This window comes from Acanthaster planci, linkage group LG12 (assembly GCF_054643075.1).
Source record: "Acanthaster planci isolate LZ-2023a linkage group LG12, COTS_SCS, whole genome shotgun sequence".
In the NCBI taxonomy this organism is placed as follows: domain Eukaryota; kingdom Metazoa; phylum Echinodermata; class Asteroidea; order Valvatida; family Acanthasteridae; genus Acanthaster; species Acanthaster planci.
The window spans coordinates 6,549,120-6,575,160 of NC_141788.1; the positions used below are offsets into that span (position 1 = coordinate 6,549,120).

At 40.3% G+C, this 26,041-nt stretch overlaps 1 protein-coding gene across 7 annotated transcripts in view; it reads left to right on the plus strand.

The window, feature by feature from the left end:
- The window catches only part of LOC110977693 (A disintegrin and metalloproteinase with thrombospondin motifs 6-like), a 79,728-nt gene that overhangs the window by 14,370 nt on the left and 39,317 nt on the right, over nucleotides 1-26,041 (plus strand). For 2 of the 7 annotated variants that reach the window (XM_022232024.2, XM_022232025.2), the window contains 4 exons: nucleotides 342-580; nucleotides 5,023-5,769; nucleotides 6,682-7,049; nucleotides 11,904-12,057. In XM_022232024.2, the coding sequence (XP_022087716.2) occupies nucleotides 5,667-5,769; nucleotides 6,682-7,049; nucleotides 11,904-12,057 (625 nt within the window). In that variant the 5' untranslated portion in view covers nucleotides 342-580; nucleotides 5,023-5,666. Of the gene's footprint in view, nucleotides 1-163; nucleotides 179-341; nucleotides 581-4,420; nucleotides 4,706-5,022; nucleotides 5,770-6,681; nucleotides 7,050-11,180; nucleotides 11,251-11,903; nucleotides 12,058-26,041 lie in introns of those variants that run through there. The other 5 variants (XM_022232027.2, XM_022232030.2, XM_022232029.2 and 2 more) reach the window with 5 other exon arrangements.

Below are 26,041 nucleotides of genomic sequence, written 5' to 3' on the forward strand. Positions count from 1 at the left end.
GTGCAATAAGCCTTGCTGTCCCTCAACAAAAGGGAGAGCTTTTATGGCAAGCAAAACGAGACCCTTCAAAGACTTGAAAGAGAGAGAAAGACACAGTCATCGTTTGTGTCCTCCATATGCTTCTTTTCACCTCGCGTTTTGTCCAGTCCTCCCGCAGTTGTCGACAGCTTTCAGTGGGGTGAGCATGTCTAGTCTTGGACGGAGGCCCTACGGCAATCCAGTGCCTGCTTGACGGTCATTTCACTGTGGTTCAACCAAGCAAAATACAATCGTTAAAAGAAGTACAATGGACCAATTTTCTTAGGGGATATAGATGGCATTGTTTTTATTTTTCCCAACAGATCTGTGAGTGTGGAATATTGGTAAGCACAGGAGATCTCCACCTGCTATCATTTCATCTCTGTTGAGCATCGCTTCCAGGGATCGGTGCTTTCTCGTTGGAAATTAATCGAAACACCACCCACTCCCCCATCTTTGCTGAGTTTAGTCACAAAGTTCTCTTATATTCTCAGCACAAGACGCTCTAATGGATATGTGAGGTGTCTGTGTGCCTGCTCGAAGTTTTCAGTCAAAGCAACAGGTGAGTCGACTTGGAATTTAAGCCTCTCTCTTCGTTGCTTAGGTGTATACATGAAGATGCATCACTTTCTTACCATATAAAACACTATTCAGAATTAGATAAAGACTTTGAAACGTTCATGATTTCCCTCAGGGTAAGAGTTCCATATACGGACATCACTAATTCCCCAATAGCCATCATAACATGTCCTAAAAAAGTCAAATTCAGCAAGGAAAATATTAAAGCATTTACGTAGAAATGATTATTTTTCAGACCAGTCTCATCCGATATGTGCACAGGGTGTTGAGTGATGTCCGAATATGGAACTTTCCCCAGGATGCTTCAGTTGCTGGGCGCTTAGGCCGTTTTCCAATACTCAACTTCGGCTCCGTCTCGGGCTTCAACTGTTTTTTACTAGCTGACTTTGAAGCTGTAAGCACAGTAGTCTAACAGTCTAATAGTGCCACAGAACATCAAATAAGATGCAAGAAATCCCAAAATTCCAATGTAATTTAAACGCTTCAGGTCCACAATCGGGAATTGGTTTTAGAAACGAAGCCTGAGACAGAGACGAAGTTGAGTATTGGAAAACGGCATTAAACACAACTGTCGCAGTTTGCTGTTTCAGTAAGTAGTTCCTGTCGATACCAAAATCCAATACAAGTATGTAATATGCAGAACGGTTGGATTCCTGATGAACACTGGTCTGATTTATTTTGATAACTGGCCTGGTTCTCTTACAATACTATTGCTTGAACTTTTCATTGCGATTCGGTGCACTAAAAATGCTAAGCTTAAGAAATGACAAGCATTATAGATTAGATAGAACTACGATGCTGTTTCTTGGTAGATAATGTGCGATGGCAAAGATTGTCCTGGTTAAAAACATCTTTCGAGCAGAACACCCATCGTGTCACACAGCAGTATGGTGAATACCTTTGCGTCGATTCTTGATGTCTTGGAAATTTCTAAAAAGTCTCAACAGAATGTAACCAAATTGCTCCCTTTAAAAACGTGAATTCTCTGGAATGCAAATCTGCTAGTTAATCCCAAAATCGCTTCTTATATCCCCCTTCCCTCCTCGACTTCTGTTCGAGTCTTTGACAGAATCACAATAGAGGATTCCAGATCTTTTTCCCGTCTTGTCAGACAGGATATATTCATTCCTTTGCTTACACCAACAACAAGCACAGGTTTACTTGTCTGTTTATGCAGTCAGCTATTATACACCTAGTCTAATCTGACGGGAAACAGAAAATAAAGTATCAACAAGTAAGTTACCGCTAGAAGGGTATAGGCGCAAGTGTTTGCGGCAAACAAACTGTAAAACGCGAAGCGATCTCTAAAGTTTATAGAGCTTGTTTCTTAACGACTTGCGTAAACATCCTGAAAAGTGTGCCGTCGAGAAAAATACAATTAAATAGGACCGTTTCTGGTCAAACTAATTGGTCTTAGAGGACCAGCAAGCAGGTTGCCCCCAGCCTGTCACTGTCTAAAAAAAAATTCTCTTCGAATTCTGTCATGTCAGTTCAGGGAATCTGTGCTTACAATGAAGACACGACAGAGTCAAGCAGAAAAAATGGAACAAGTTTGGTCACAAGACAGCACTGCAGCAGGGTCTGTTTGTGCATTGGTCTAGTCAACTCATGCAATAGAAAAGATTCCCAGTGATTTTAGGGGAAAGGGGAAAATTCTTAATTAAATGGTAATAAGAAAGTTCATCCAAAATAACTGACTCTACACACATTCTGCATCTGATGCATTACAAAATTCAGAACTCTTGCAGTCAAACATTCAAAGGTGTTCGTTTATATCGCACCTGGCATCGCGGGTCATTTAAAAATCAACTATGACCAAAGACATATACCATTGCTCAACAATTTCAGGTACAAATAAAACATAATAATACACTTCATGACGTAACAGCAAAGTTTAATACATGTAGCTCGATGACAAGGACCAAAGTGTAAGGTAGTTTTGTGTTCCAAGCTTGGACGCACCATCTATGCTTTCAGAAATCAGACAAACGAACTGCAACCACAAACTGCCATTCTCTCCAACGTATTGTCAACAGTTTTCTCGGCGAGACAATCCTCTTTCATTAAGCCTCTCTAATTCTTTGCATGGGGTGTGACGTCGTTTGTGGACTTCTGCCAAGATGTTAAACTGCTGACCTCGTCAGCTGACGTTTTTATCTTCAGCCATTCTTGACTACAAACCCTTTAAGTTTAATTGTAACAGAAGCTGGTCGTGTTTATGAATCGTTTAACACCGCAATGTCACGCATAAGCCTTCCCGCGTTACAGCGTACACGTACGCCATCCCGATGTACCAATTCGAGTTGTTTCTAAGTTTAGAGACCCCTTGTCACCCAAAAATCTCTCTTGACTTAATTTTAAAGGTCAGTGGGTTGTAGCTCTATGGTTGTTAACCAATCTGGCCCAGTATCTTCAGGGATGAATGTTATCCGTATTCATCTCTCTTTGTTTGCGTAAGAGCACCGCTCACTGGATGTGAAGTAAGCATGAAATTTACGTGGCCACAATGGTTCAGATAAATTGGAAAATTAGCAAATTAAGGAGCAGTCAGCAAGGTTGATGGCGTCATTGGCGGTAGTTGCTGATATCGATTTATAAAGTTGTTTAGTCTTTTTAGCATTTTGTTCTTCAATTTTGGAGTAACTGCAAACCTGCCATATTGATTCACAGATGGGTTCCCTAATTTGTTCCTAATGAGCAAAATATGCTCAATAGCCTCCCAAACCTGACCACATGCAACCTAACTGCAGACTAGCCAAGATGGTGGATGGACATTGACTCCGATAGCTTTTACCTGCTAGATGCGATGCCTAGGTCTAGGCATTAATTAAGAGCCGGTACGATGGTTGATATTGAATGGGTTGTGCTTGAAAAGACGAAATATGAGAGATTTCGATGCATCTTTAGCTACAACACTTTGGTCTTAGAAAGCAACATAAGCACCCTTCTTTTTCGAAGCTGTTTGGTGTTGAGTCTTATTTGATCTCCCATAATCCTCCTCCGCCCTTGGCCCTTTCATGACGCACTGCGTCTCGACATATGCCGGCCCTTTTTTAATTGCGTTGTAGCGCCCTCTTGCTTTATATTAATTTGCACACGACGACTGGTGCATGTCCAAGATAATCATTACACATAGCATTGAAAGAACTGGTAACGGGATAATTCGGAAAAACTGGATAAGGTCGGAAATGCCTGTCCCAATTCGGCTATCGTCACTCAGGGGATCAAATTTTTTTATTTTTGACTTTTTTGCTGGAAAACCTCTATTTTATTATATGTATAGCTAAATTTGTCTCAAGAAAAATGTCAAAGTAATGAACGATACGCGAACGTTCATTGAATCGTTCTGAATGGTTTGAGAGTGTTGTGTTTTTATTTCTAGTTTACTCGTTTTAGAAACTTTAGTTTTTGAATAGAATACGAAGTGGAGATCGTACAGGCAAGTGTCCATGGAATACTTTCCCAAATACCTAAAAAATGTGTCGTTTCCACTTCCCCTACTTTGATCACATTACCAAGGCATTGCCTTAAGTTCTACAGGACCTGCGACGATAAGCTATGGCCATAATGACCAAAATGGGATAGAAAACTGTGTGATTAAGTTCAGCCAGAGCACTTCGCACATACACCTAGTACTTGTGCAATGCCCACTGACTTTCCGCTTGAGTGAACTCAGAGCATTCTGCTGCAACATGAGGGCTTAGAGTCATGTGTAGTGATTGGCCAATGCTAATAGGCTAAAAGTTTGTCACTGCAACACTGCTACTCAAAGGGGCGGGAACAATGGATCTCTAGGCCTATGGTCTATGCAAGTAGACAACACGGCATTCTCTGGTGTCCAGGATCAGGAGCACTCACACGTGTACCGTTTATAGCTCCATGCACACAATGTAAACTGCATGTGTCTCTCGTAGCTAGCTATGAGGAGTCCGTGGGCCTACTCACTTGCAAGTGGAACCACACATCGGTGCACACGCATACATAGGGATCTCTCTTGTACATGTTGTATGTACTGGTACGTGTACATTCGGTGTACACATATCACCCATTTGTTAGCACTGTAACGACGCTGGATCTAAGGACACTTATAAAAGAGATCCCACATCAGGTATTCGGGACACTTGATTTGTTCCCCTGAGTTGAACCATGGTGCTTTTTTTGTGTAAATCCGTCCAGATTCAGGAGGGAGATTTTTAATGTGCACTTTCCTGTTCCAACCAGCTTCCATCTGAAATCCTCGAACTCCACATTTTCTAGTTGCAGATCTTGGAATGTTGGAAACTCTGTTGTCTTTACGTCAGTTTCACACTAATTTGCTTTGAATAACGCTTAAGTTACATTTGTACAAAAAAGTGCCTATTACTTTTGTAGATAAAAGGCCATTCACACTTGACTTTAACCCTTGAACTTGTTTTACTTCCACAGCCACAACAAATTGAGCAGCAACGGTTTGAATGAATTGCCTGCCTTGGAGTGACATTAACCCACCTCACGGATTTAACCAGAACCCTGAACCGCAACTGAGTAGAACTTCGTGTGGCTTACCCTCGCAGAAACCACGGAATATTATGTCATGAAACAATTCATTGACAGAGGTTGCTGAACGAACACTTCGCTGAAACGAAACATTTGGAGTTGGCGGCGATACTACTTGGAGTATATGTGTGATAAAAAGGCCGACCCATTTGGGTAATGTCTGCATCATGCCACTCTACGTAACCCCCGGCGGACAACCACAGAGTTGACACAACTCTGCTACCACATTCTGCAACGTGTCTGGCCTGGTCTGACTCAACTTGTGCTGGCGTTTGTACAGAACATCGGGGATTTTTCCTGTTTTGATCCGTTCCCTTCCCGTCTATCACGCAAGGGATTGGCTTCGCGGTACTCAGCACTACCCACGGAGACGCCGCTACGCCTTGGGTAAAAAAAAAAAGTTTCGGCACCGGCCGCCCTTTGCCCTTAGACAGCGGGGTAGAAACGCTCGGACAGGGCAGGGGTGAAACTAGACTATTGCAGCGGGTGTCAGCAGACACACTGCTGCCGCACGCACGGACCCACCGTCAAGAATGGGAAAATACATAGTATGGATCCTGGTGGCATGGATGTTTAGCCTATTGGCCGTAGTGTACATAAAAAGGATCTTGGTAGACCCTGGTCTTAATTTTCGTGGTAAGTAGCGTAGATTATCTGGCAACACACATCGACAATACCCGTCTTTCTATGTATAATTTAGCTCCTCCCATATGCCCTCCCTTTAAAGATATAAATACTTCCGGATATAGGGAAGTGGAGAAGCTTGTCTGGGAACCTGCCTTTATGACACGCTTTTCTGACGTGGCTTCATTACAGGGAGTTTCACATCCTTAGGTCGTCACGATTACTCACAATCCACTAGCCCCCTGCCCTGTTGCATGCAACCCAAACCTGTGTTTCTGCTATTAGGACTGGCACAACAGCTGTTCCATGAGAATCGATGTTATGACAATGTTTAACGTGATTCTGAAAACAAGCACTTCCATATTGAAGACTCATAACCATCTTGCTAAAATTAGATAGAAAGCCCCTATTTTCCCGAGTCATCATAGTGCAAAGGACTGCGTTATTATAATGCCCCAAAAAGTCATTTTTTTTATTTGATAGAAAAACAGAGCAAAATATCAACATGTCTGCTGTTATTTGGACTGAGTATATCAATACTCCAAGGTCGAGGAAATAATGATACCGTGAATGAATGATCACATAAATATAAACACAGATAAGTCTATTGCGTATCGGAGATATATCAGACAGACTAGTTACAGAGGTCTATAGATAAAAAGTGTCAAAATAGAATGGCTTCAGTCACTGCCTTTGTACGGGTCTTAGCATTGCTTCGTAGCTGGCACTGTGATAAGAACTCTAACGAAGTACAAAGAGGGATAATAAATTGGGTGTATTTCAGATTTTGAAGAGAAGCATCAGTCAAGTGCCTCAAGGAACACGCAGGATCGTTGTCTGCACCAATATTCTTTCATATGTTTAGTTTTTCGAATTTTTTACTCTGACATTTTCTTCCTTTTAAACGTAATTTCCCTTCCTCAGAAGATGCACGCTTTTCGAGATTAAGAAGCCAACACCAAATAGTGATACCAGCATTAGTGGATGAAAACGGCAACCACGTGTCCTACGACATAATTAACAGCCGGAAAAGGACTCGAAGAGACGTCCCATCGGGCCCACAGAACGCCTCGGATATCCGGCAGCTTCACTACAAACTCTCCGCGTATGGGAGCGAGTTCCACCTGAACTTGACTCTGAATACCAACCTGGTGACCAGGAACTTTGTTGTGGAATACCTAGACGAGCATGGAGTCGGTTCGACGCATCGGACGGTAGATGATTGTCATTATCACGGACATGTCGCTGGTCATGACATCTCTAGTGTGGCTATCAGCAACTGTAAGGGTTTGGTGAGTGTCCTAGTTCAGGATTACTCTGTATAGGATAGAGAGTAGTAGAGGAAGGGTCACTTAATAGACTCAGAGACCTCATAGACCGTATACATGTAAGAAGACAAGTGCGTGTGCAAGGAGGTTACATTACTCTGCTAGTAAACTTGGATCCCTTGTCCCAACTCTTACCCAAAATCGTGTACCGTTTACTGCTTCACTTACCCTGTACAATGGGGGTAGGTGCTTTACCATAGGGAAAGTATACCTGATGTGTTGAAAGTCCCAAATGAGTAAGATTTTGACTTTACTGAAACACAGTATCAGGTGCTATTTTGTGATGGTACAGGCTATTCAGTGAACACGTGTTTTTACCTCAGAACTCCTCGTACTTTGCTGCTCGAAATTGCACTTGAGAGTCATTGTTGACACCGGGAATACATTCCTGTAAGTAAACAACTTCAAAGGAAATATGAATCAAATAAAATGTGAGAGTGTAGGATTTAAGTCTTATCTGTCGCGACCTTTATAGCAATGAACAACGGACATATCCCACTCGTGTACATTTACTTGCATTATAACGGTTATCAGTTGTCAAACACAGTGGCGGAATTTAGAGTTAGAGCACCGGGCTTGCGTAAATGTCGTTGAATGATAACTCAAAGTACAGGCATGTCAAAACAAATAGTTGAGCTTTTCCAAATGCGAGGCACACACTGTATTAAAGATTTATGTCATCAATGTTCAAACCCACGTGGTGTTCTGTTATCAGGAATGCTCCATCGTGTAGGCCGCCTTGCCTTGATTTTCATGAGAACATTTCCGTGAATTCAAAGTCTTCAGTACTTCAAGTCTATAAACACGCTGTCATAGTAACAAAATTAAAGTCAAACATGCTTCAGTAAATTTATTGCCCCTCCCAGCGGACGAAATAATTTATAATGGTTATTAACAGCGAACTAAATTATGACAAATCTTTCAGGTACAACATATGGGACATTCCCTTGCAAATCCATGCTGCAAGCCGTCTTTCACTTTTAAAATATTATCAAAGTTGTTGGCGACAAGTACATTTTCAGGTTTTTTTAATTGACGGAATGACAGAAGCAATTATTGAAATGCTTCAGGTAACTGTCTCCACGGGAAGTACGTCATTTCTCAATATTGATTTTTCTGTTGTTTGTATTGATATCGATTAGTTTGAAGTAGTCGTGATATAGATCAATTTATCAGTTTGTTTCTACTGTCAATAGATGACGCATATCCGTCAGTTGGTGTGCCTAAAATAGACTTATTGCAGACAAGTGAATGGGTTGGGTTGTATTTGTATGCATGGAACCACGCTCCAATTTACATACGTTTTATACTTCGCTGCTATGGGACAAACCATTCAATATGATTAGGCAGAATAATAGATTTCTCTAAAACGGCCAACATGTAGACGAGGTGGAAAAATACGATCTACTTCATGTGAAAAGTGACATACATGTACATGTATATAGCATGCCTCTCATCCAAGGTTGACACCACTTGTAATTTCGACCTTTAGGCCTATTGCCTTGCGTTCATTTTGTTCAAGGAAAATTCTTAACTGAAAAAAGGTCGAAAGTGAAATCTGTCCAGGAGAAAACCTCTGAGATTTGATGCACGTGTGCACTCCCTTTGAGTTATTGCAACACTGACCTCAAACTATCTGCAAGCTAACTGGTGTCCTTTACTTAATTCCTCTAAAGTGGAATGAATTCTGCCTTTCTCGTGTCAAGATTAACTACTTCCGAGCGACCCTGAGGAAATGTTCGTGACTTCGAATTTTATCAATCGCAGCCCACCATCACCAAGTCATTGAAAAGACAAGGGGCTTTTGGTTCTAGCTAGCCTAGAACAGAGGACTCCTAACCGCATTGAATTTAAATTTAGAACTTGACGCACTAAGGTATTGCCCGAAGCGAATGTAAAGGTAGCCTGAAGTCTTTTCTGAATGAATTTAGCCCATGCACCCCACTTAGGCATGGCCAGAGCCTTGAAACTGCAAAAAGGGAAATATCTGTCAATCGTCGCGCCTGGACCACCAGCTCAAAGTGAATACGTGTACCTATTGTACGCTCGCGCGTCTTTTCCGAGCTCCGGGTGAGGCACTCTTTTTTAAGTCCCTGCTCATGGTTTGACTATGCGTAGGTTGGATTTTTGAAGATTTCTACTCATTGGGAGAGGGCAAAACGTCCATGGTGACTGGACCTTGGTACAATGAGTTGATTAGGAATAAACAGGAATTTGGATCGTTGCAACATCACTCCTACGGTGAGAGATTTGTAGGATGCAATGAAGTTCAGGATTAGGTTTCAGGGACATGCTTTCTGTCGTATATAAAAAGTAAAACAGATGTACACTTGGTCTATTTAGATCTTTCAAGCTGCATTTCGATTATGTTGTGAGTGTGGAAGGCCAAGAAGGCACATTACTTTAGATGGTGTGCCACAACCGCTATACTGGGACGATATTCAGAACCTGGAATTAATTGCCAAGGCTTGTTAAAAGGGCATTGGATTTAGAATTTTAAAAAACGCTTGATTTTCCCCTTTGGGCCGACTGGAACTCGTCCCAATCACTTAGGGTAAGCTTTATGTTATCTGAGCTATGACAAAGCGTTTTCCAATCCATCTGAAGTTGTTAATTCAACCATCATGTCTGCCTGAAAAGTTCAATTCACATTCCTGGTCTGCCGACTTGGCTTCATTCACTTTAAACCATAAGCACGCAATCCTTTAATGTTCGGAAGCTCTCGTGCGTGAGACGGTTTCTCCAATCATTCACTGTCTTGAAATCGTCAAGGCTTCTGTAGCCATGGTGGAATCTTAGACGAGAATGTCCCACGATATAGGCAACTCAGAACCGGGAGAACGGAGATAATATGGTGTGATGGTTCTGACCTTGTTGCAGTCATTCCGATGATGCCGCTATGTCCTAAAGGTGGAATGTCTGAGGTCGCGACGTCACGACGATAATGCTTTTTCGTATTCTTTTCCTCTTTGTTCCTAGAGAATTCAATTTCTGCCAAGAAAAATAATTTTACTCTAATCCCAGGCCTAAAAACTTAGACCTAGGTTCTTCCTGACAAGACAGTGGTCTGACATCTTTGGGAAGGGATGTATGGTGTGTGATTTGTAGGAACGTATGATACAAACAAAACCAGGTGGATCGATTGCCTGACTTGTGTCTTAAGCCTGGTTTCCATGTCGACGTAAGAAACGCAGAGAGCAACGCAATCTAGACGCAAACTACAACGCAGACAAATGGAAACATGCCAAACGGAGTTGTCACCGACAACGCAGACCAGCCCGCGAACGATAAGCAAAGTTGAGCCCGGTTCAACTTTGCCGACTGTCTGCGTTGAGTCGCTGAGTAGGCCTATGCAAACACGCGCTGGCAGTAGGCTTACGGGCGTACAATGATGTTCGTCTTGCTTAGTACCACTCATTTTACATCATTCATTTTCTCCTTTTCACTAGCACATGCAGTCCCAATCGTCAACAAAATAGCTGACCATTAACAAATTACATCAAATTTGAGTTTGGCTTCAAGAGGCAACATTTTTGCGAAATTTTTCCGAATTTTGGACGCCATTTTGTTTAATATTTTGGCGGAATGACGTCGCACAGCGTTTCTTCTGCGACTATTTGCGTTTTGACGTCTTGCGGACTGTCTGCTTTACAAACAACATAGCAACCAGGCTTTATTAATTTATACGAAAAGTAGACCTTCCTACAGGTTATATGACAGTATGACCATCTTTTGACGTTAAGTATTTTAAAGTCAATGCTGCCATTTTTCAATAAACCGTGGTGATGCCACTTCAAACAAATTAACAAGTTTGTTGAACACAGTTGAAGGCTGGCCGCGCGCCGAATCATTGGTTGTACAGAAAGTGAATGCACGCTAGCCACGTGGAGCATTGCACTTCAATTTTGATTGCTTTTCGCGCGACGTCACGTGCAGATATCCCGGATGTTACTGTAATCACGTGTAGGTTATTAGTGTTCTCTAAAATAATGAAATTCACATGGTTCCGTCCCTCCAAATAGAACTTACGTAAATATTACTAAATGCAATGGTGCTTGTTATTTTTTGTTCTAATGAATTAAGTTAGGTTATAGAAATACCTGAGGCTTATTAATGAAATGGTTCGAGGCTGTATGAACGAAGGAGAAAATGACTGACCGTACATGTATGTTGATAATTTATATTTTATTTTGGCCCATTTTATTTGGCCCCCAAAACACATTTTTTAGCTTTAGGCGTAGTATTTGGTATCTTGAACACGTTGCAAGGGACCTGATATGATATTTCTGTTGCGTTGCACTGAATGAGTTCCAAAGTCAAGGGTGTCCGGAAATTTTGGCACAGATTGGGTCGAGTGTTCGTTAACCATACTAACGTCATGAGCTTGGCACGCTAAAACGACTTCATATCTTTGAATCTAGGACCGACTACTTTGAAAGTAGGGCCGACATGCACAGACTGTAATTTACTTTTGAGGAAAATGTTCTCATATTTCTGTCCACGTTTCTTTAGCACATTTTCGTTCGGGTTTTTGACACAACTCCAAAATGATAAAATTGGAGACTTGTTTCAAGTAAAATTTTATTCTTGACACTTGGGTAAAAAAATCAAAATTTAAGACTGATGGACAGAGACTGGTGCAGAATTCACCAGAATCTCACTTGCATGTGCCAAATACCCCTAGTGAAGTGCTTGAGAAATCAAAGCATGCCATATTATGGAAACTATGACCTATGCAGAATATTGTCACTGATGATTTTATCTTATTTTATATCTTGTTTTAACTCAAAAGCTATTTTTGTGCTTTCAATTCCCCAGCATGGACTTATATCAACGGCTGAAGCAGATTATTTTCTTGAACCCATTCATGATTTATCAAGAAATTCCTTTGAAGGACATCCACACATCATTTACAAAAGAGAGTCTGACACCAAGTATCGATTTCAAGAAGATGGGGACTGTGGAGTTACAGGTAAGACTGTGTGTTTTTTTTCTTTGGTAAAGAAATTAAGCTTTACATTTCCTAGGGGGAGGTTTGTCAGAAGTAGCAGCCAGATAATAGATGGGTGATTTTAGGAAGGATAAAGGATAGCCTTGGCTGTTCAGAAGCCCATAGAACCATTTTGTTCTTTATTTTGTGATTTCCTGGAATGACACTGTGGCGTAAGCAGTTTGAAAAAAAAATTGCCTGTGTAAGGTTTAGCTTAGTGGATGCTGTTCTTTTCAAGAGAACCAGCACTTGGTTGTTAAATAATTCTATCATTTCATTAATACACACTGGATTTAGCTCCGTGCCAGAGGTTGTAGAAACCAAGTCCAACCTATGCATGTGTGGGTATGCGCGTGAAACATTTCTCATTATAGCATCTTTGAAAGCACTGAGCATAAAACACTCCAAAAAATGAAGGACAAAACCTAAAAACGTGTTCATTCATCTTGTACACTTAATTTTCATTAAAGTATATCATCTGGTATGTGTACATGACTATTCATTCTAGAACGTCTCCTTCAAATTGACCAACTCAAACACACTTACACAGGGATAATTCTATCTTTATCCACTTCTGAAACCTACACTCTTCCAGCTTTCAATCAGTTGGGTGATGTTTAAACTGTAAAGTCATATTTGCCTTCACTGCTTGGGCTGAAGATTCCTCTTGTCTAGAACAAAGGAGAAGCAAACACGATCCCTGGACATCATGTTTAGAAGGTACATACAGTTCTGCTACACTATGTGTAATAATGCAGGTAGCATGCAAGCTGTAAGGAGAGAGTTGGCAGGAAATAACTGAACTGTCGATACATGATAAAAGATTCTGGAAAGTAATTAAAAAAATTGTTGGCAGACAATTTTCTAAATGTATACTTTTTTGAAGCCCCCTGTATACAGGATTTTTTATTTGAGTGACCACAGTCTATCAGGCCAGATATAATCCTTGATTTATTTTTAACTGGCAAAATGTCTTAAATGTCTCCAGAAAGTTTTTTTACAAAAATCTACAGTGCATTGTCCTCATCTGAGCTTATAGTTATAGTTTCTCACACTTCGCTAAAACGGAAACGATATTGTTGCAGCTTATTGTAACAATACATATTCCATATAGGCCTCCTGAGCTATCATTTTCATGGGGATTCCAGCATGGGATCAGTAATCCCCTATTAAGGTATGGAGACACCCTTGAACATCTTTGCAAGAGAGTGTCAAATAGAACCCCAAGTGGCCTGGCCTTATCTGAATCTGAACCCCTTGAGCTGAAAAGTAGATGGATAGAGGAGAATTGTCACCCAGAGGTCATCAATTCTTGAGCCTGATAATCAGCCCATAGAAACCCTGAGAAAATGCACTGAGTCCAATTCAGCCCTTTGGTGGCCGGGATTATAATACTAACCATGTTATTTGCAACATCTCACAGATTGGCAGTCGTATCTTTTTTACAGCTTCAGAGCTGAATGAAGTGAGATAGATGAAATGTTGGAGTCAATAATTTTTAAAAAGTTACTTGAATATCGGTTTGATGTGAAAGAATATTTTTGGTCTGGCATTGTCTCGTTAAACGGAAATCTCCTGAGTATTCAATTCACTGTTCCTTTTTCTCTTCATTAATGTGATTAATGAAATAATTCTGTCAGTTGCAGTACTACATATAATGATGTTATAAGCATGCACATGTAAAAATATATTTCAATAAAGTTTGTTTTAGGGAAAAAAATAAACAAAACTGAAAAGTAAGATTTTAACAATATGAAAACATGACACTGATAATCACACTAAATTTCTATATATGGATAAATTGAAAAGTCTTTATCATTATATATGTATCTTTTTCTATGTGAATTTTGCAATTTAAACTTGATTTAGATTTATAAACCCATTAACAACAGTGTAAAATAAGAAAACAAATTAAACTAGGCTACCAGGTGGATCTGTGCATATACCATACATGCACGCCTGCCCATAAGGTCACATACATGTACATGTATTCTGCAGTATCTACGCATATGTACAGCACAGTCTGCTAGGTACACTGTGCCTTCAAATCCCCCCCCCAAAAAATGCATGAAGGTTGACTGAGAGAAGTGACCTACAACTTGTCCAATATTCCCAGCATGATCCCAGCATTAATAAGGCTGAGGGAATGCTGTTTGTTAGAGTAGGAATTCAGTCTGGCATTTTAGCTCACAGACAGCTCCTTCCACAAGACTAGTCTTAGACATGTGCACATGTACCGGGCCCTGATAAAACCAGACACTTGCAATAAAACTTAAAAATTGAACGTTCAGTTCTGAAAAAAGTATGAAGCAATGATCTATATGTATTTGTAAAAGTTGACAAGCATGAAAACTGATTTTGACTAAAAGTGCATCCCTTTCAAGTTTTTCCTGTGTTGTTGTTTTCTAACTCCTGGATCATTCCTAAAATGTACCAGATCTTATTTCTGATCTCAGTGTGAAAAATTTGTGTGTGAAAAATGTTTTAAAACGCCTTGTTTGTTTATGAAATCAAGTAATGTTCATCTGTCAGTTCAGCTGTATAGTTGTACATGATAAATTTCCTCTGACACCCATTTCAAAAACATTAAGCGTTTAAATGTTTTCATGGGTTGCTGGGGCAAAAATGTATCAAAATCGGTTTGGGGAGGAACTTTGGGGTGCACAGTAGTTTTTAGACTGACATGTTTGGAGGGGATTTAAATTTCTATCAAGGGGAATCTGAGAAGGAAGCACTCAGTGATGAACATCAGGGTTTGTTACTTTGTAGGAGAAGGGAAATATACAACATATATGTACAAGAGTGTCTTAATGTACAGCTCAAAATCAGGAAATGAAAAATTATGTGTACCGTTAATTATGGAAGTACAGACTCTTTGGATAATATTAAATCTTGCCTAAAACATTAGGGATGATCTAGGAGACAATTTGAGAGGGTGATTCTGTAATGGAAGAATAAATTCACAGGGCAACGTGACTGGGAAGTGGTTGATCCTTTCCAGTCGGAAACAAAGCAAGAGTGGGAGGATTAAAAAGGAAAAAAAAGAGTCACAGATTTGAACACAGTCAATGAAATAAGGATGACTCTATTTTGGGGATGCACCTGTCAAGAACCTTCTGTTATGTCATTGTCAGTTGAGAAGAGGCTACCCTATGACTGAGGGTTACTGACTCACTCCTTTCATATCATGAGGGGAGTGTACCCCAGTCCGGAAATGGTCTCACCTTCCAGGGGATATATTCACTAATGGGAGAGGGGAACCTTGTACGAATAATAACCTAAGTCAAGGTCTTGCCATTAATGCATGCTGTCATTTTAAGACCCAGTTTCAGTGACCAAAAGCTCTTGGGGGTTAGGGTTAAAGGTTATGTGTCCTGAGAGGGTTTGGCAAGGAGAGTCCTTATCTGCCATAGTTTCTACACCTTGTCTTAGGCAAGCATGAGCTGGCCACCTGGCAACCACTCAGATTGATGGCCAGTGTGGTCCTAGGGGAAGGAATAGCCTTAGATCACCTGAGGACTTAGGTGAGAAATTTATGAAGTCATGGCAGTGATTGATGGGAATTGCAGGATGTACGATGTAGGCTTTACTTGCACTTGGACATGAATACTCAGACCATCATAACCTTGTTCACTCATCACAGACCATCAGTTGACTCTATTCCTTGCCCAGCCACTTCCCCTTCAAGGGGTGTGAAACAGAACTAGGGGAGGAACATCCATAAAAATGGAAGAGAGATTGTGTGACCTGATTAGTGCCTTCCTGTTATCTACAAATGATTTTTTTATTTTCCGAAATATTGACAAAAAACTTGTTTCCAAGAAAATGAGGTCTTGAGACAAGACTTTATTCAGTGTCAAGGAAATTAATGTTACTAGTCCAGCAACCTGTGGGGGGCCTACATTATACATGTATGTCCCCAAGTCTGGTCAAAATATGACATGAAACGTATCCTAGTTTTCTATTCACTGGGGGCTTTCATGTGGATTAATCCCCATATATGAGCTTAATTCAGACAAGGGACATTACTCAATGAATGTCTCCTCCACTTGCCAAAACATCCGTTAGTCGGGATTATTTTTGTCATTATTAATAAACATTTGGTAATGTAATTAAAGACATCCTTGTCATTTACGGAAGCAGTGCCTTTTGCACTCAATGCACGAGAAAAATGCTTCAGTTCATTCTTGGTTGAATAAATAGCAAAGAGCAGCATTGTACACAAGTAGTAGGGAAAATAAATCACGCTGAATTTGTGTAACTAATCGGTCTTTTAAGCAAAAAGAGACCAAAGTTATGGTTTATGTTTCAGTGAAGTCTCAGTCTAGTACATGTAGCTTCATGATTGAGTGGTCGTGTATGAAAATGGAGCTGAAGTCAAGGACATCCACGGATATGATCATTGGCCAATCAGTTCTGAACAGAAAGCTCTGAGACTGATCCCCACCAGGGAAAGGTAATCATTTCTATTCATATTCACAGGCTTCCCAAAATGCTTCAAAGAAAGTACATTGGACCCCACAAATGTCACATCATCCATACACTTGTCTGGTTTGGACAATTCTTCACACCAAAGCCCCCCTTTTTTGCGTAGACATGTATGCAACATGATAATTTCATTTCAGAAAGTGAAATTGTTTCAGACTCCAAGGATTCATGGAATATCCCTGGAAATTGAGAACAACATTCTCAGCATGAAGTTGTTACTGTAATACTCTGCTCTGCAGGAGAACTCTTAGTCCTTCCTCAGAGGAATATTGGTATATTTGTCTGCCCTGGGGAGGCTATAATGGCACAAGTCGTTGGTCACAGATTGCCATAATATTGTTCTGTCTGCATATTGTAGGTGTACAAAGTACATGTACATGTGTATGTGCACCTTGTGACATATACCGGTATGTACACTATTGTTCTTTGTAACCAAATTAAAACTGAATTTCTTGGGTGGGTCCATAAAAAGCATGCAGATGTACTTTCTATCTGAATTATGTTTTGTGGTGGGTTGAGGTTTCCAAGAAGTTGACAAAATTACATTATCTGATTTGTGAATTCGGCAAATTTTCATAGGACATGACAAGAGTATTGACAATGCACAACAGTTTCCTAATAATCAGAATCATGTGCATTGTTTGGTACTGTAACCACAATATAACAAAAGATTTGTTTACAATTGTATTAAATGTGAAAAATGGTATTTTTAACCCTGCTAAAATGCATAACAACTCCTTGATTTACCAGCTACATCTCTTGGATGGTGCAAATGTCATGTTTCACACCACAACAGTCAACACTTGTTCAGCAACATGTTGATCAATCTGATAACCTCGGCTAGAAGTCTGTTGATCAACATCAAATATCAAAGGGAGTTTAAATCAAATGCCGGTATATGCACCCTCTAACCGTACGTTTGTCAAGAATGGACCCTTCTTCAAATTATCTAAAACTAGCAAGGATATTTCCCATTCCCCAGGCCAGCCTTGCTTGTTCCCTGCCAGCCTTGATGGTCCCCTGCCAAGCTGCTCCTTGGTAAACTTGCTTCCTGAGTCTTTCCTTTCATCTGATCCTCACAAATTGGCACATGTAGGTCTTAAATGCATGGTGTCCTGCCTGGAGTTAGTTCCTGCATAAGTTGATCAACTTCTGGCTGGTTTCCGCAATTAAAATCCCCACTTTCCATTCTAAGAACTCCCTGGATATTTTGCTTTCCTTCAAAGAGTCATTGCCAAGTTCCTTCAAGAAATTCATTCAGTTTGACACTTTGTGAAATTTCTTGTGAATATTTGTTATTGTGTACAGTATTTTGCAACCAGTTTGAAAAATTACATGCAATTTACAAAGTATGTGAGGTTTGTTGCAAAATAAATTCACTGTGTTAAGACATTTTTGCTAATTTTCATAAATGGTATACAGGACTATCTAGAACTTTTGTAAACTTTTTTGAGCAGGAGTCTACATGGGCAGGTCTTGTTTGTTTGCTGTGGTTTCCATATCTACTGGGCTTGGTTTCCTGATCCGGGTATGTAGGTTGTTTTGTATTCTAAGCCATCCTGTAACACATGCACACCCTATTTATAACCCACATGACAAAGAAATAAAACCAGTGCGTGAATGCGTATACCTAACTTGATTTGACCAAGAGTGAACTGTAGTTCATTCTCTGTTAAATATGTCAAGTCATGTAAATTGAAATGGTGTTATGAGCCATGTTCTGTTCTGCTGATAGAAGTAAGGTATCAACTTAAATTTGAAATACCAGATTAAGGTGTAAATGTAACTAACAGCCCCCCCCCTTTATCTTGCAATGACCTCTCCCTGAGGCTTAAATTTCTGGTTTCCCCCATGCCTATAAGAGATGTATTTATTTCCAACCTTTAAGAAATGCACTTTGTAGAGGTTCCATGTTCACTTCAGCTGTTGCTGACATTTTCCTCTTGAATCAATACTTTGTGGCTCTGCAGACATGCAACATTTGCTCAGTGGGTAGCATGCCATCATGTCTGCCCATCAGACGATGCTACAGACATTGTCTTCGGGGTACCGTACTCCATGAGTGTATTGATCAAACCTGCTGGCATTTGAAAGTATGGTCTGTGGCGTCAGTCAGCTGCAAGGCCTGAAGGTCTTGGCTTGAACATGAAGCAATTAGGGAGAAAAAGTGACAATGAATTCATCAAGTGTGTGATGAAATTCAAAACGGTATTATTCCAGTTGTTCTGCAAGGAGATTGTCTTGTTTTCTAATAACAGTTGGAGTGACTTTCAGAGGCAGTGATTAGATTCTTGGGAATACAGTTGAGCCTCCAATAGTCTTGGTAAAGTTGATGAAGCATACATGTACATGTAGGCCTGCTCAAGAATAAACTTAGTCCAAACAAAATAATAGCTGTCCTATTACATTGAAAAAAATTGGTTGGGTAAGTCAAAAATGTCAGGGTGGGGAAGTTTTTATTTTATTTTTATTAAAAAGTGATTTTGATGGTCTACAGTGTATTCCATTCCTTGCTCTACAATTCCACCCACTGTTTTTTCTGCAGATTCGTAACTTGAGGATCAGTCTTGTCCAAGTCAGAGCCTCTTCGGACAATTATACATTTGTATTGCACTGACATTTGGATAAGTTAATGTCCAAAAATTGTTTGAAATCTTGTACAAAACGATGCACGTAGACCACTTAAAAGTTACCCATGCGATGATGCATGACACAATAACTTTGCGCACCCTGCTCCAGTTGCCATGAAATCCTCTATTGGTGAAAGCGGAAATGTACTAACCTTATTTCAAGCCGTAAATTCACAGTGAAATGTGTGCTACCGTGAGTTATAGTGGAGATTGTTAGTCACTACTTCTGCTCACAAAGGAACGGCTGTAGTGAGTGCCACTGACACATGTTTGAATATTGATATTTCATTGGTGGTCAATCACATCATAATAACTGGATGGTCCCAGGCCTCAGGATGCTGTTTACGTGCACACAAGGCTTGCGCTTCAAGCTGTACACTCGTACTGTACACATATGTACATGTAAGGAAGATTCAGTTGCGTGTGTTACAGAGATCCAGTACTGTTTGGTGTCTGAACAAGGACCTGCAAAATTTGACGTGGCTGTCGTGTTCCATTGGTAGAAAAGGAAAACAGAGAAAAATTGGTGCTTACGCAAGGAAGAAAAACGAGGAATATCCAGCCAGTGGATGGCAAAAAAAGTGCAAAATGAAATTCGGCATATTCAACAAAAAAGTGGAGATTTCACCCCCTGAAATAAGCACAAGGGTCGGCAACAGTATTTTTTTAGTTTGATTTTTTTTTTCAATAAAAAGATTTAGTTTCGATGCAATTTGGGGCGGGTAACTGGAAGCACAACTATTATTGGCCTTAGCAATAGTGTCCACTATGCATATCCTTGGCAGTGGACCAGTACACAATGTGAGGTCAAGAAACTTTCGCTGTACTACCTCTTTAAACTCTTAAACCAACTCAAAACAAGTGCTTTATACTTTCAAGGACTACATAAGTTCTTATTCATCCACCATGCATTACTAGTATTACTAGCACAAATTAAACTAAAAGAATTTGTTTATGTTTAGATGGTAAGTCCATAATGCAAATAGCGTCCCAAAAATATTTTAAGTGCATTGAGGTAGAAAATCCATTTAAAGTATAATCGTGAAAACTGACGCCTTAAGGCTATAACACTCTCTGAATTACCAACAAAATTTGTCACCTGGGTTGGTTGAAAGAAGGGGTTGAGAGTCTTTGCTGGCAACAATGTCCATGGTGCCGGGGGAATACATAGTCTGGTTTTTGGTGACATTTGCTCCAAGCCAGGAAACATTAGCACCGCAGGTGTACCTGAAAATGATACTGTAAGAAAATAGGATCTATTTTGACTTGGGAATATCGCCTTGTAGCGCTGGGAGTTTTCTTTTGTTGCAGAGAAAGAAAGAAAAAGTTTGAGTTAAAGTCGGCTTTTAAGGGCCATTTCAGCTGATGACTAAATCTGCATGACAGGGGACATTTTGATATGGTCTACAGGGGCTGGTTGTTGGTATTGTTCACTCGAAAAAATAGACCAGTGGAACTGAGAGCGGATTGGGAAATAATCCATCACATGACTTCTCGAAGTTTTTTACTTTTTCCCTGTAAAAGTTGATGACAGGTTGAAATTAGAAACTGTTGCCAGGGGACATTTAAAGTGGCAATTTTATAATGTAATGTTAGCCATTACAGGATAGCAGCACTGACTTTTTCTTAGATAATTTTTCTGCAACTTTTCATTAATGTATGAAATTTGTTGACGTCCCTTTTAGGGTAGAGGTATTGAAAACTGCACTTAGGCCAAGAAAACCATTGTATCATGGAAGTATCTTACCAGGATGACATCACAGTTTTGCTCATGAATGTGGAAATACTTATTAGCCCCCCCCAAAAAAAACCCAAAAGCAGCAAACGAGGTTTTCATACTTTGAAACAAAAATATAAATGAGGTTAACTGAGGCACAAAGTTGAACTTCTTGTGATTTGTATAAACCCTTTAAGTTCAAGTGTGTGCATGAACAGATTTTGACACAAATATCTGTAGGCTTTTAATCATTTAAAAGAATGATTTGGTTCAGTGTTGATGGTGCAGATCTGTTTTGTAGTTATACATTAATCTCAACAGCCTAAACCCTGTACAGTTGCATGTATATGAGCCCAGTCATATGTAACACAGCAGATTTTGCGTTTCACAAAATCTTACTGTTAGTCTTGAGAGGCTTCCTGAACCCAATTCTGAAAGCAAATGCCGGTACATACATGTTCCTCAAACTTCATTTACATGAAACAAGAAAGATTTGAATCCTAAAACTTAACTTCCCCGCTTTTTTTGCCTGAAAATACATGTATGCCATCATCCATGGAGGAAGGATAAGTCTTATCCTTCCTCCATGCATCATCTATGTATCTTCAACTCCTAGTTATGCTTATTTTTTCTTGCCTTTTAAGTTGTGTCTGTTCCCTGACTGAAACCCCCATTTTGCAATGTGCACGCATGTCTCCATGCCACACTTGTTGTAGGCAGGGGTTAAACCCTCCCATGTAAGGTTAATGGCAGCTGGAAAGAGCTGAGAGTCAATTTTTTTATCCCTCTCTGTTAGCCAGAGGGCTCTCTGCTAGAGGTGAAATCCAACGCTTAGTGGCTTAGGGTGGTGCCCTGCTGATGACAGGTCAGACGGTACACTGGTGGTGACATTGAAGGAGGACATCTCTGCTGCAGGGGATCTGTCTACTTGCCAGATGCTGCAGTCTGCTAAATTTACAGAATTTTGTAAACAAAGGTGCTTCCTTGCTGGAAGTCAATAGAAACAATGAGAGAATTGGTTGAACTTGTCTCAGACCAGGGTTGATATCATGAATGTGTGATACTGCAACCTGGTACTAAGTTACTTTTTTGGAAGCCTACATCTAGGCTTCAAGTTTGATTGAAAAGAAATAAACTTTTTAAAGAAATAAACTTTTTAAAGAACTAAACTTTTGATTTTCCTTAGGCTGCATCTGAATCTCTTGTTTGGAGCTAGGTCTAGGTCTTCTCTCCATTGGAAACGCGTGGAGACGCGTAGACATTAGACCTAGCCGTACATGTAGCTCTGCCGGAAGCCCATTTCGGACACGGCCTTAGACTTGCCTTGAGTGTTGTTGCTGATACATGTATTTTTGCCTGTGCACACATGATCTTTATGTAACCCAAACTTTCAAGTGACAAGTGTGCAGAAACTCACGAATGGCATCCGACCTCATGCTTGAGCAAGGAATTTTGAAATCCGTCCAATCTTGACTATGGCTTGTGTAGGACCCTGCACTTTCACTGTGAGACTAAAGGACTTACAAAGAACAAACAGAAATGGCAATTTGTATCCAGTGAACGTATAACTCACTATTCCATCCAAAAATCCCTGCCAGCTTCTTGTATCATAAAATTCAATGTCTTCATTTCTTGTGCCAGGTTTTTGCCTGAGATACATGTACTGGGACAAATTTCTCAGTGTACATGTACCTGCCTCACACAGCACCAATCCCCACTTCCCTGGAATGTCACCTGACTAATTGGTTATGACATAGCAGACCTTGTAGTCCAGATTTGTAGAAAGAATTCAGCAGGGAGTAAAAATAACCCCCACTAATTTGGGAGTAGCCCTGGAGCCTTCGGGAATTCTTGTTTGGGTGCTGATCCCAAGATCTCATACAACTTTCCCACCAAAATAAGCCATTTTTCACACTGTCCTTATTGTGTTTCGGCGATCAGCTTTTGCACTAACATGTAATCACTGTACTTTAGGCCAATTTGTCTGTTCTGATAGCATTACAATCGGGATTGTGCTTGCCAGCGAACATGGAACTTACAGATTTGCTAAGGACAGCTACACCATGTACACACTGTAACAGCATGATTATTACTCACACTGCCCGGTAATTTCAAGCTTAGCCATGATTTATCGGTACCTTTAAAAAACTCTTCTCCCCTTCAAGCTTTCCAATAACAAGGAGTAAAGGCCACTCATTGGTAGAGCCAAGAAAAGTGACGGAGCAGAGGCAAACATTCTAGTGCACTGATGTCTGTGCCAGCAACAAGGTGCTGAAAAAAGCCTGATCATCGTAATTTCCAGGGAACTATTGAAGATTTCACACCTGTGGGTGTGATTTGTCATCACTGGCTCAGTAGTTGCTATGATTTGAGGGATTCAAGTGCATAAGTTTGACCAAGCAGTCACATTGATGTGCATATGGAAGGCTGTGTGGATGCAGGGGAGGAGCCAGGTTAAGAAAGGAGGGAGTATTGACAGGAGTTACGAGGGAAGTCATGTCAAAGGGCCTACATGTACATGTAGATTCTTCAGGTGGCTAGAGGCTATGCCCAGTAACGAGCATCAATAGTCCAAAGACCAGCAATGTCAAATTACATGTACACTGTCTCACTCAGGTGTGTATGTAACTTCTTGTGCTCAGAAAGATGTGTGGAAATAAAAGTACAAAAAAGTTAAAAACAATAAAACAACAACTACGTTTTGTGTAGGATAATTCCAGGCTTCACACATGCACATGTGCATTAGAGTGGGTCTGGGAAGAGGTTTTTGAGAGAGATGTAGTGGGAGCTTAAAAATCTTGTTTTTACAGATTAATTTTTTTCATATCCAGTTTCAATCAAAGTGTTGTAAAATTTACACAGGTATATGATTCATTTTAAAGTTACTTTAAAAAAACCTGTAAGATCATGATGTATGATAAAAAAAGTGGAATTGTATACATGTACGTGTATTGAGGTGATGAAAGTTCATTGGGAGTTGAAGTCAAATGGTTTGGAGGAACCCTAAGCAATGGTTTGCTCTGTAGGCTTGCCCTGAACCTTACTAGAGTTTCACTACAGGTGTGTTGTGTCTACTTCCTGTGGACATCCCCCCACCCCTCCATGTGAGATATGCTGGCCTGGCTCTGTTGTTTCTAGGCTGTGATGTATCCTAATGAGGACAGAACACACCTGGGCACAAACCATGCACATGTACATGTATGCTGGAATGCCAGGTGTCTGAGGTGTGAGTACCTTGGCAGAATTCCAGCTTTTTTATCTCAGAGATTCTAAATCTTCCCATGGGACCATTTGTCTTAGTTTGCCCAAACAGTGGCCAATTTCTGTTAAATGTCTGTAGGAGAAGCAAGTTGTACTGTGGAATGTGGAAATATAATACAATTTTGGAAACATTGTTTAGAAGTGCACACTTACCATGTGACAAACTTTTACACAGAGAATATCTCTTAATGACTAACAAAGAGCCAAATATCAGCTTATATCATCTGTCTGTTGGAAGTCCGCTATCTACATGTAAATGGGAGACTCCCTTGCATGTATCTGTTTTTTTTATTTAACAAAATATCAGCGAAAGGAAAATCAGAAAATTGAGTCTTTCTTTTGGCCTACATGTACATGTGTGTGTACATCTTTGTCCCTTGAGAAATTTAAAGGTCGTAAATTAAATACAGTACAGCAAATCTGTAAAATATTACTTGGTTGTACAGTTTTAAATTAGGAATGTCCTTATGCTGATACAACCCAACAGGGATATACCCATGGGAACAACCTCAAGAGCCAGCCCTGAAAACAAGAAATTGATTGGGTTGAAATCTGAGCCGGTAATGACCCTGCGTCCTGCGTCTATTTATGATTCTGCATGCAGACAGGCACATGTTAGGTGCCAGGACCACACAACTCAGAGGGGATTTTTGTAGTGCCTTCTACATTAGGAGGCCATGGTTCTGCATTAATGAGGCACTAAGCCACCAGGTACACTGGGCAGGGAAATGGCACTCTAGGAAAAATCAGCAGTTTGAGGAAATACATGTGCTTCCATCTCATAAGACTCTGGTTTAAAGTGGTGAACTTTTCGGCATGCAAAATGGCAGTGAATTAAGTCTATAATAGAACCACTACATGCACATATGTACATACATGTACAAATGGCAGAAAGGCTTGCACTACGCTTATTTTTTGGACTGTGTACTATTATAGTATCATGTACAGTGTACGTACGTCAGTCTATGCCTGTTTGAACTGTACATGTACGTACCATTGTAAAACGTGAATTACAGTCTGAACTGATGTATCTTCAACTTGGTACAGCATCAGACGCAAGAGAATGAAAACCTTTTAACTGGTAATAAAGGCAAAACTTGTTCGGGTATGCCAACATTGTACTGGTGTGATATAGTTGAGTGGGTTCAAACATGTGGTACTTCTCTGCCTGTGATTGACTGACTTCCGGTTTTCCGTGAAGCTGTTATGTTTAATGCCAGACCAAATGCCAAACTGTTACATTGGGTAAGTACAATCCCTGAAAGAGCCCACCCTTCCACAGTCCCATCAGCTGTCTTGCCTGATCAGCTCTTGCTTTCTTGGCACCCACAGGGCCAAGTCTCTGGAGGTTGGAGTACCAAGGACTACAGCTTGATGCATGAATGTGTTACCAACCTCACAGGGCTCCTCTGTGGGGAAGACTAGTCTCCTATTTGACATCAGTCTTCCGGACCGTCTAACTCGATATCTAGGCTTGTCTAGCAATCTCTTGAAATATGACATCAAGTATTACGAAACTTTGCTTTAAATGTTACAAACCTGTAATTTTAGGCTGATCGGGGAAACTTTAGGTAGCTGGTTTGCTACAACTTGAAAAATTCTGCGACTTTGGACTGGAGTAAATTTCTGTAAGTCAGTTCTGTTTAGACTGACTGGAAGATCCTGCTACAATATACCACTACAACTTACAAGCCTGTGAATGCATGTACATGTATAGATTCAGCTAGGTGTTCTAGCCAGTATATTGACTAGTCAAATATGTTATTTTCACAGTGCTGCTTCACTTCTGAATATACAGTTTATTATTATTTTTATACACGTACTGAATTTGCACCTATTGAACTACTGTAGGTCATAGAGGCCACGCAAT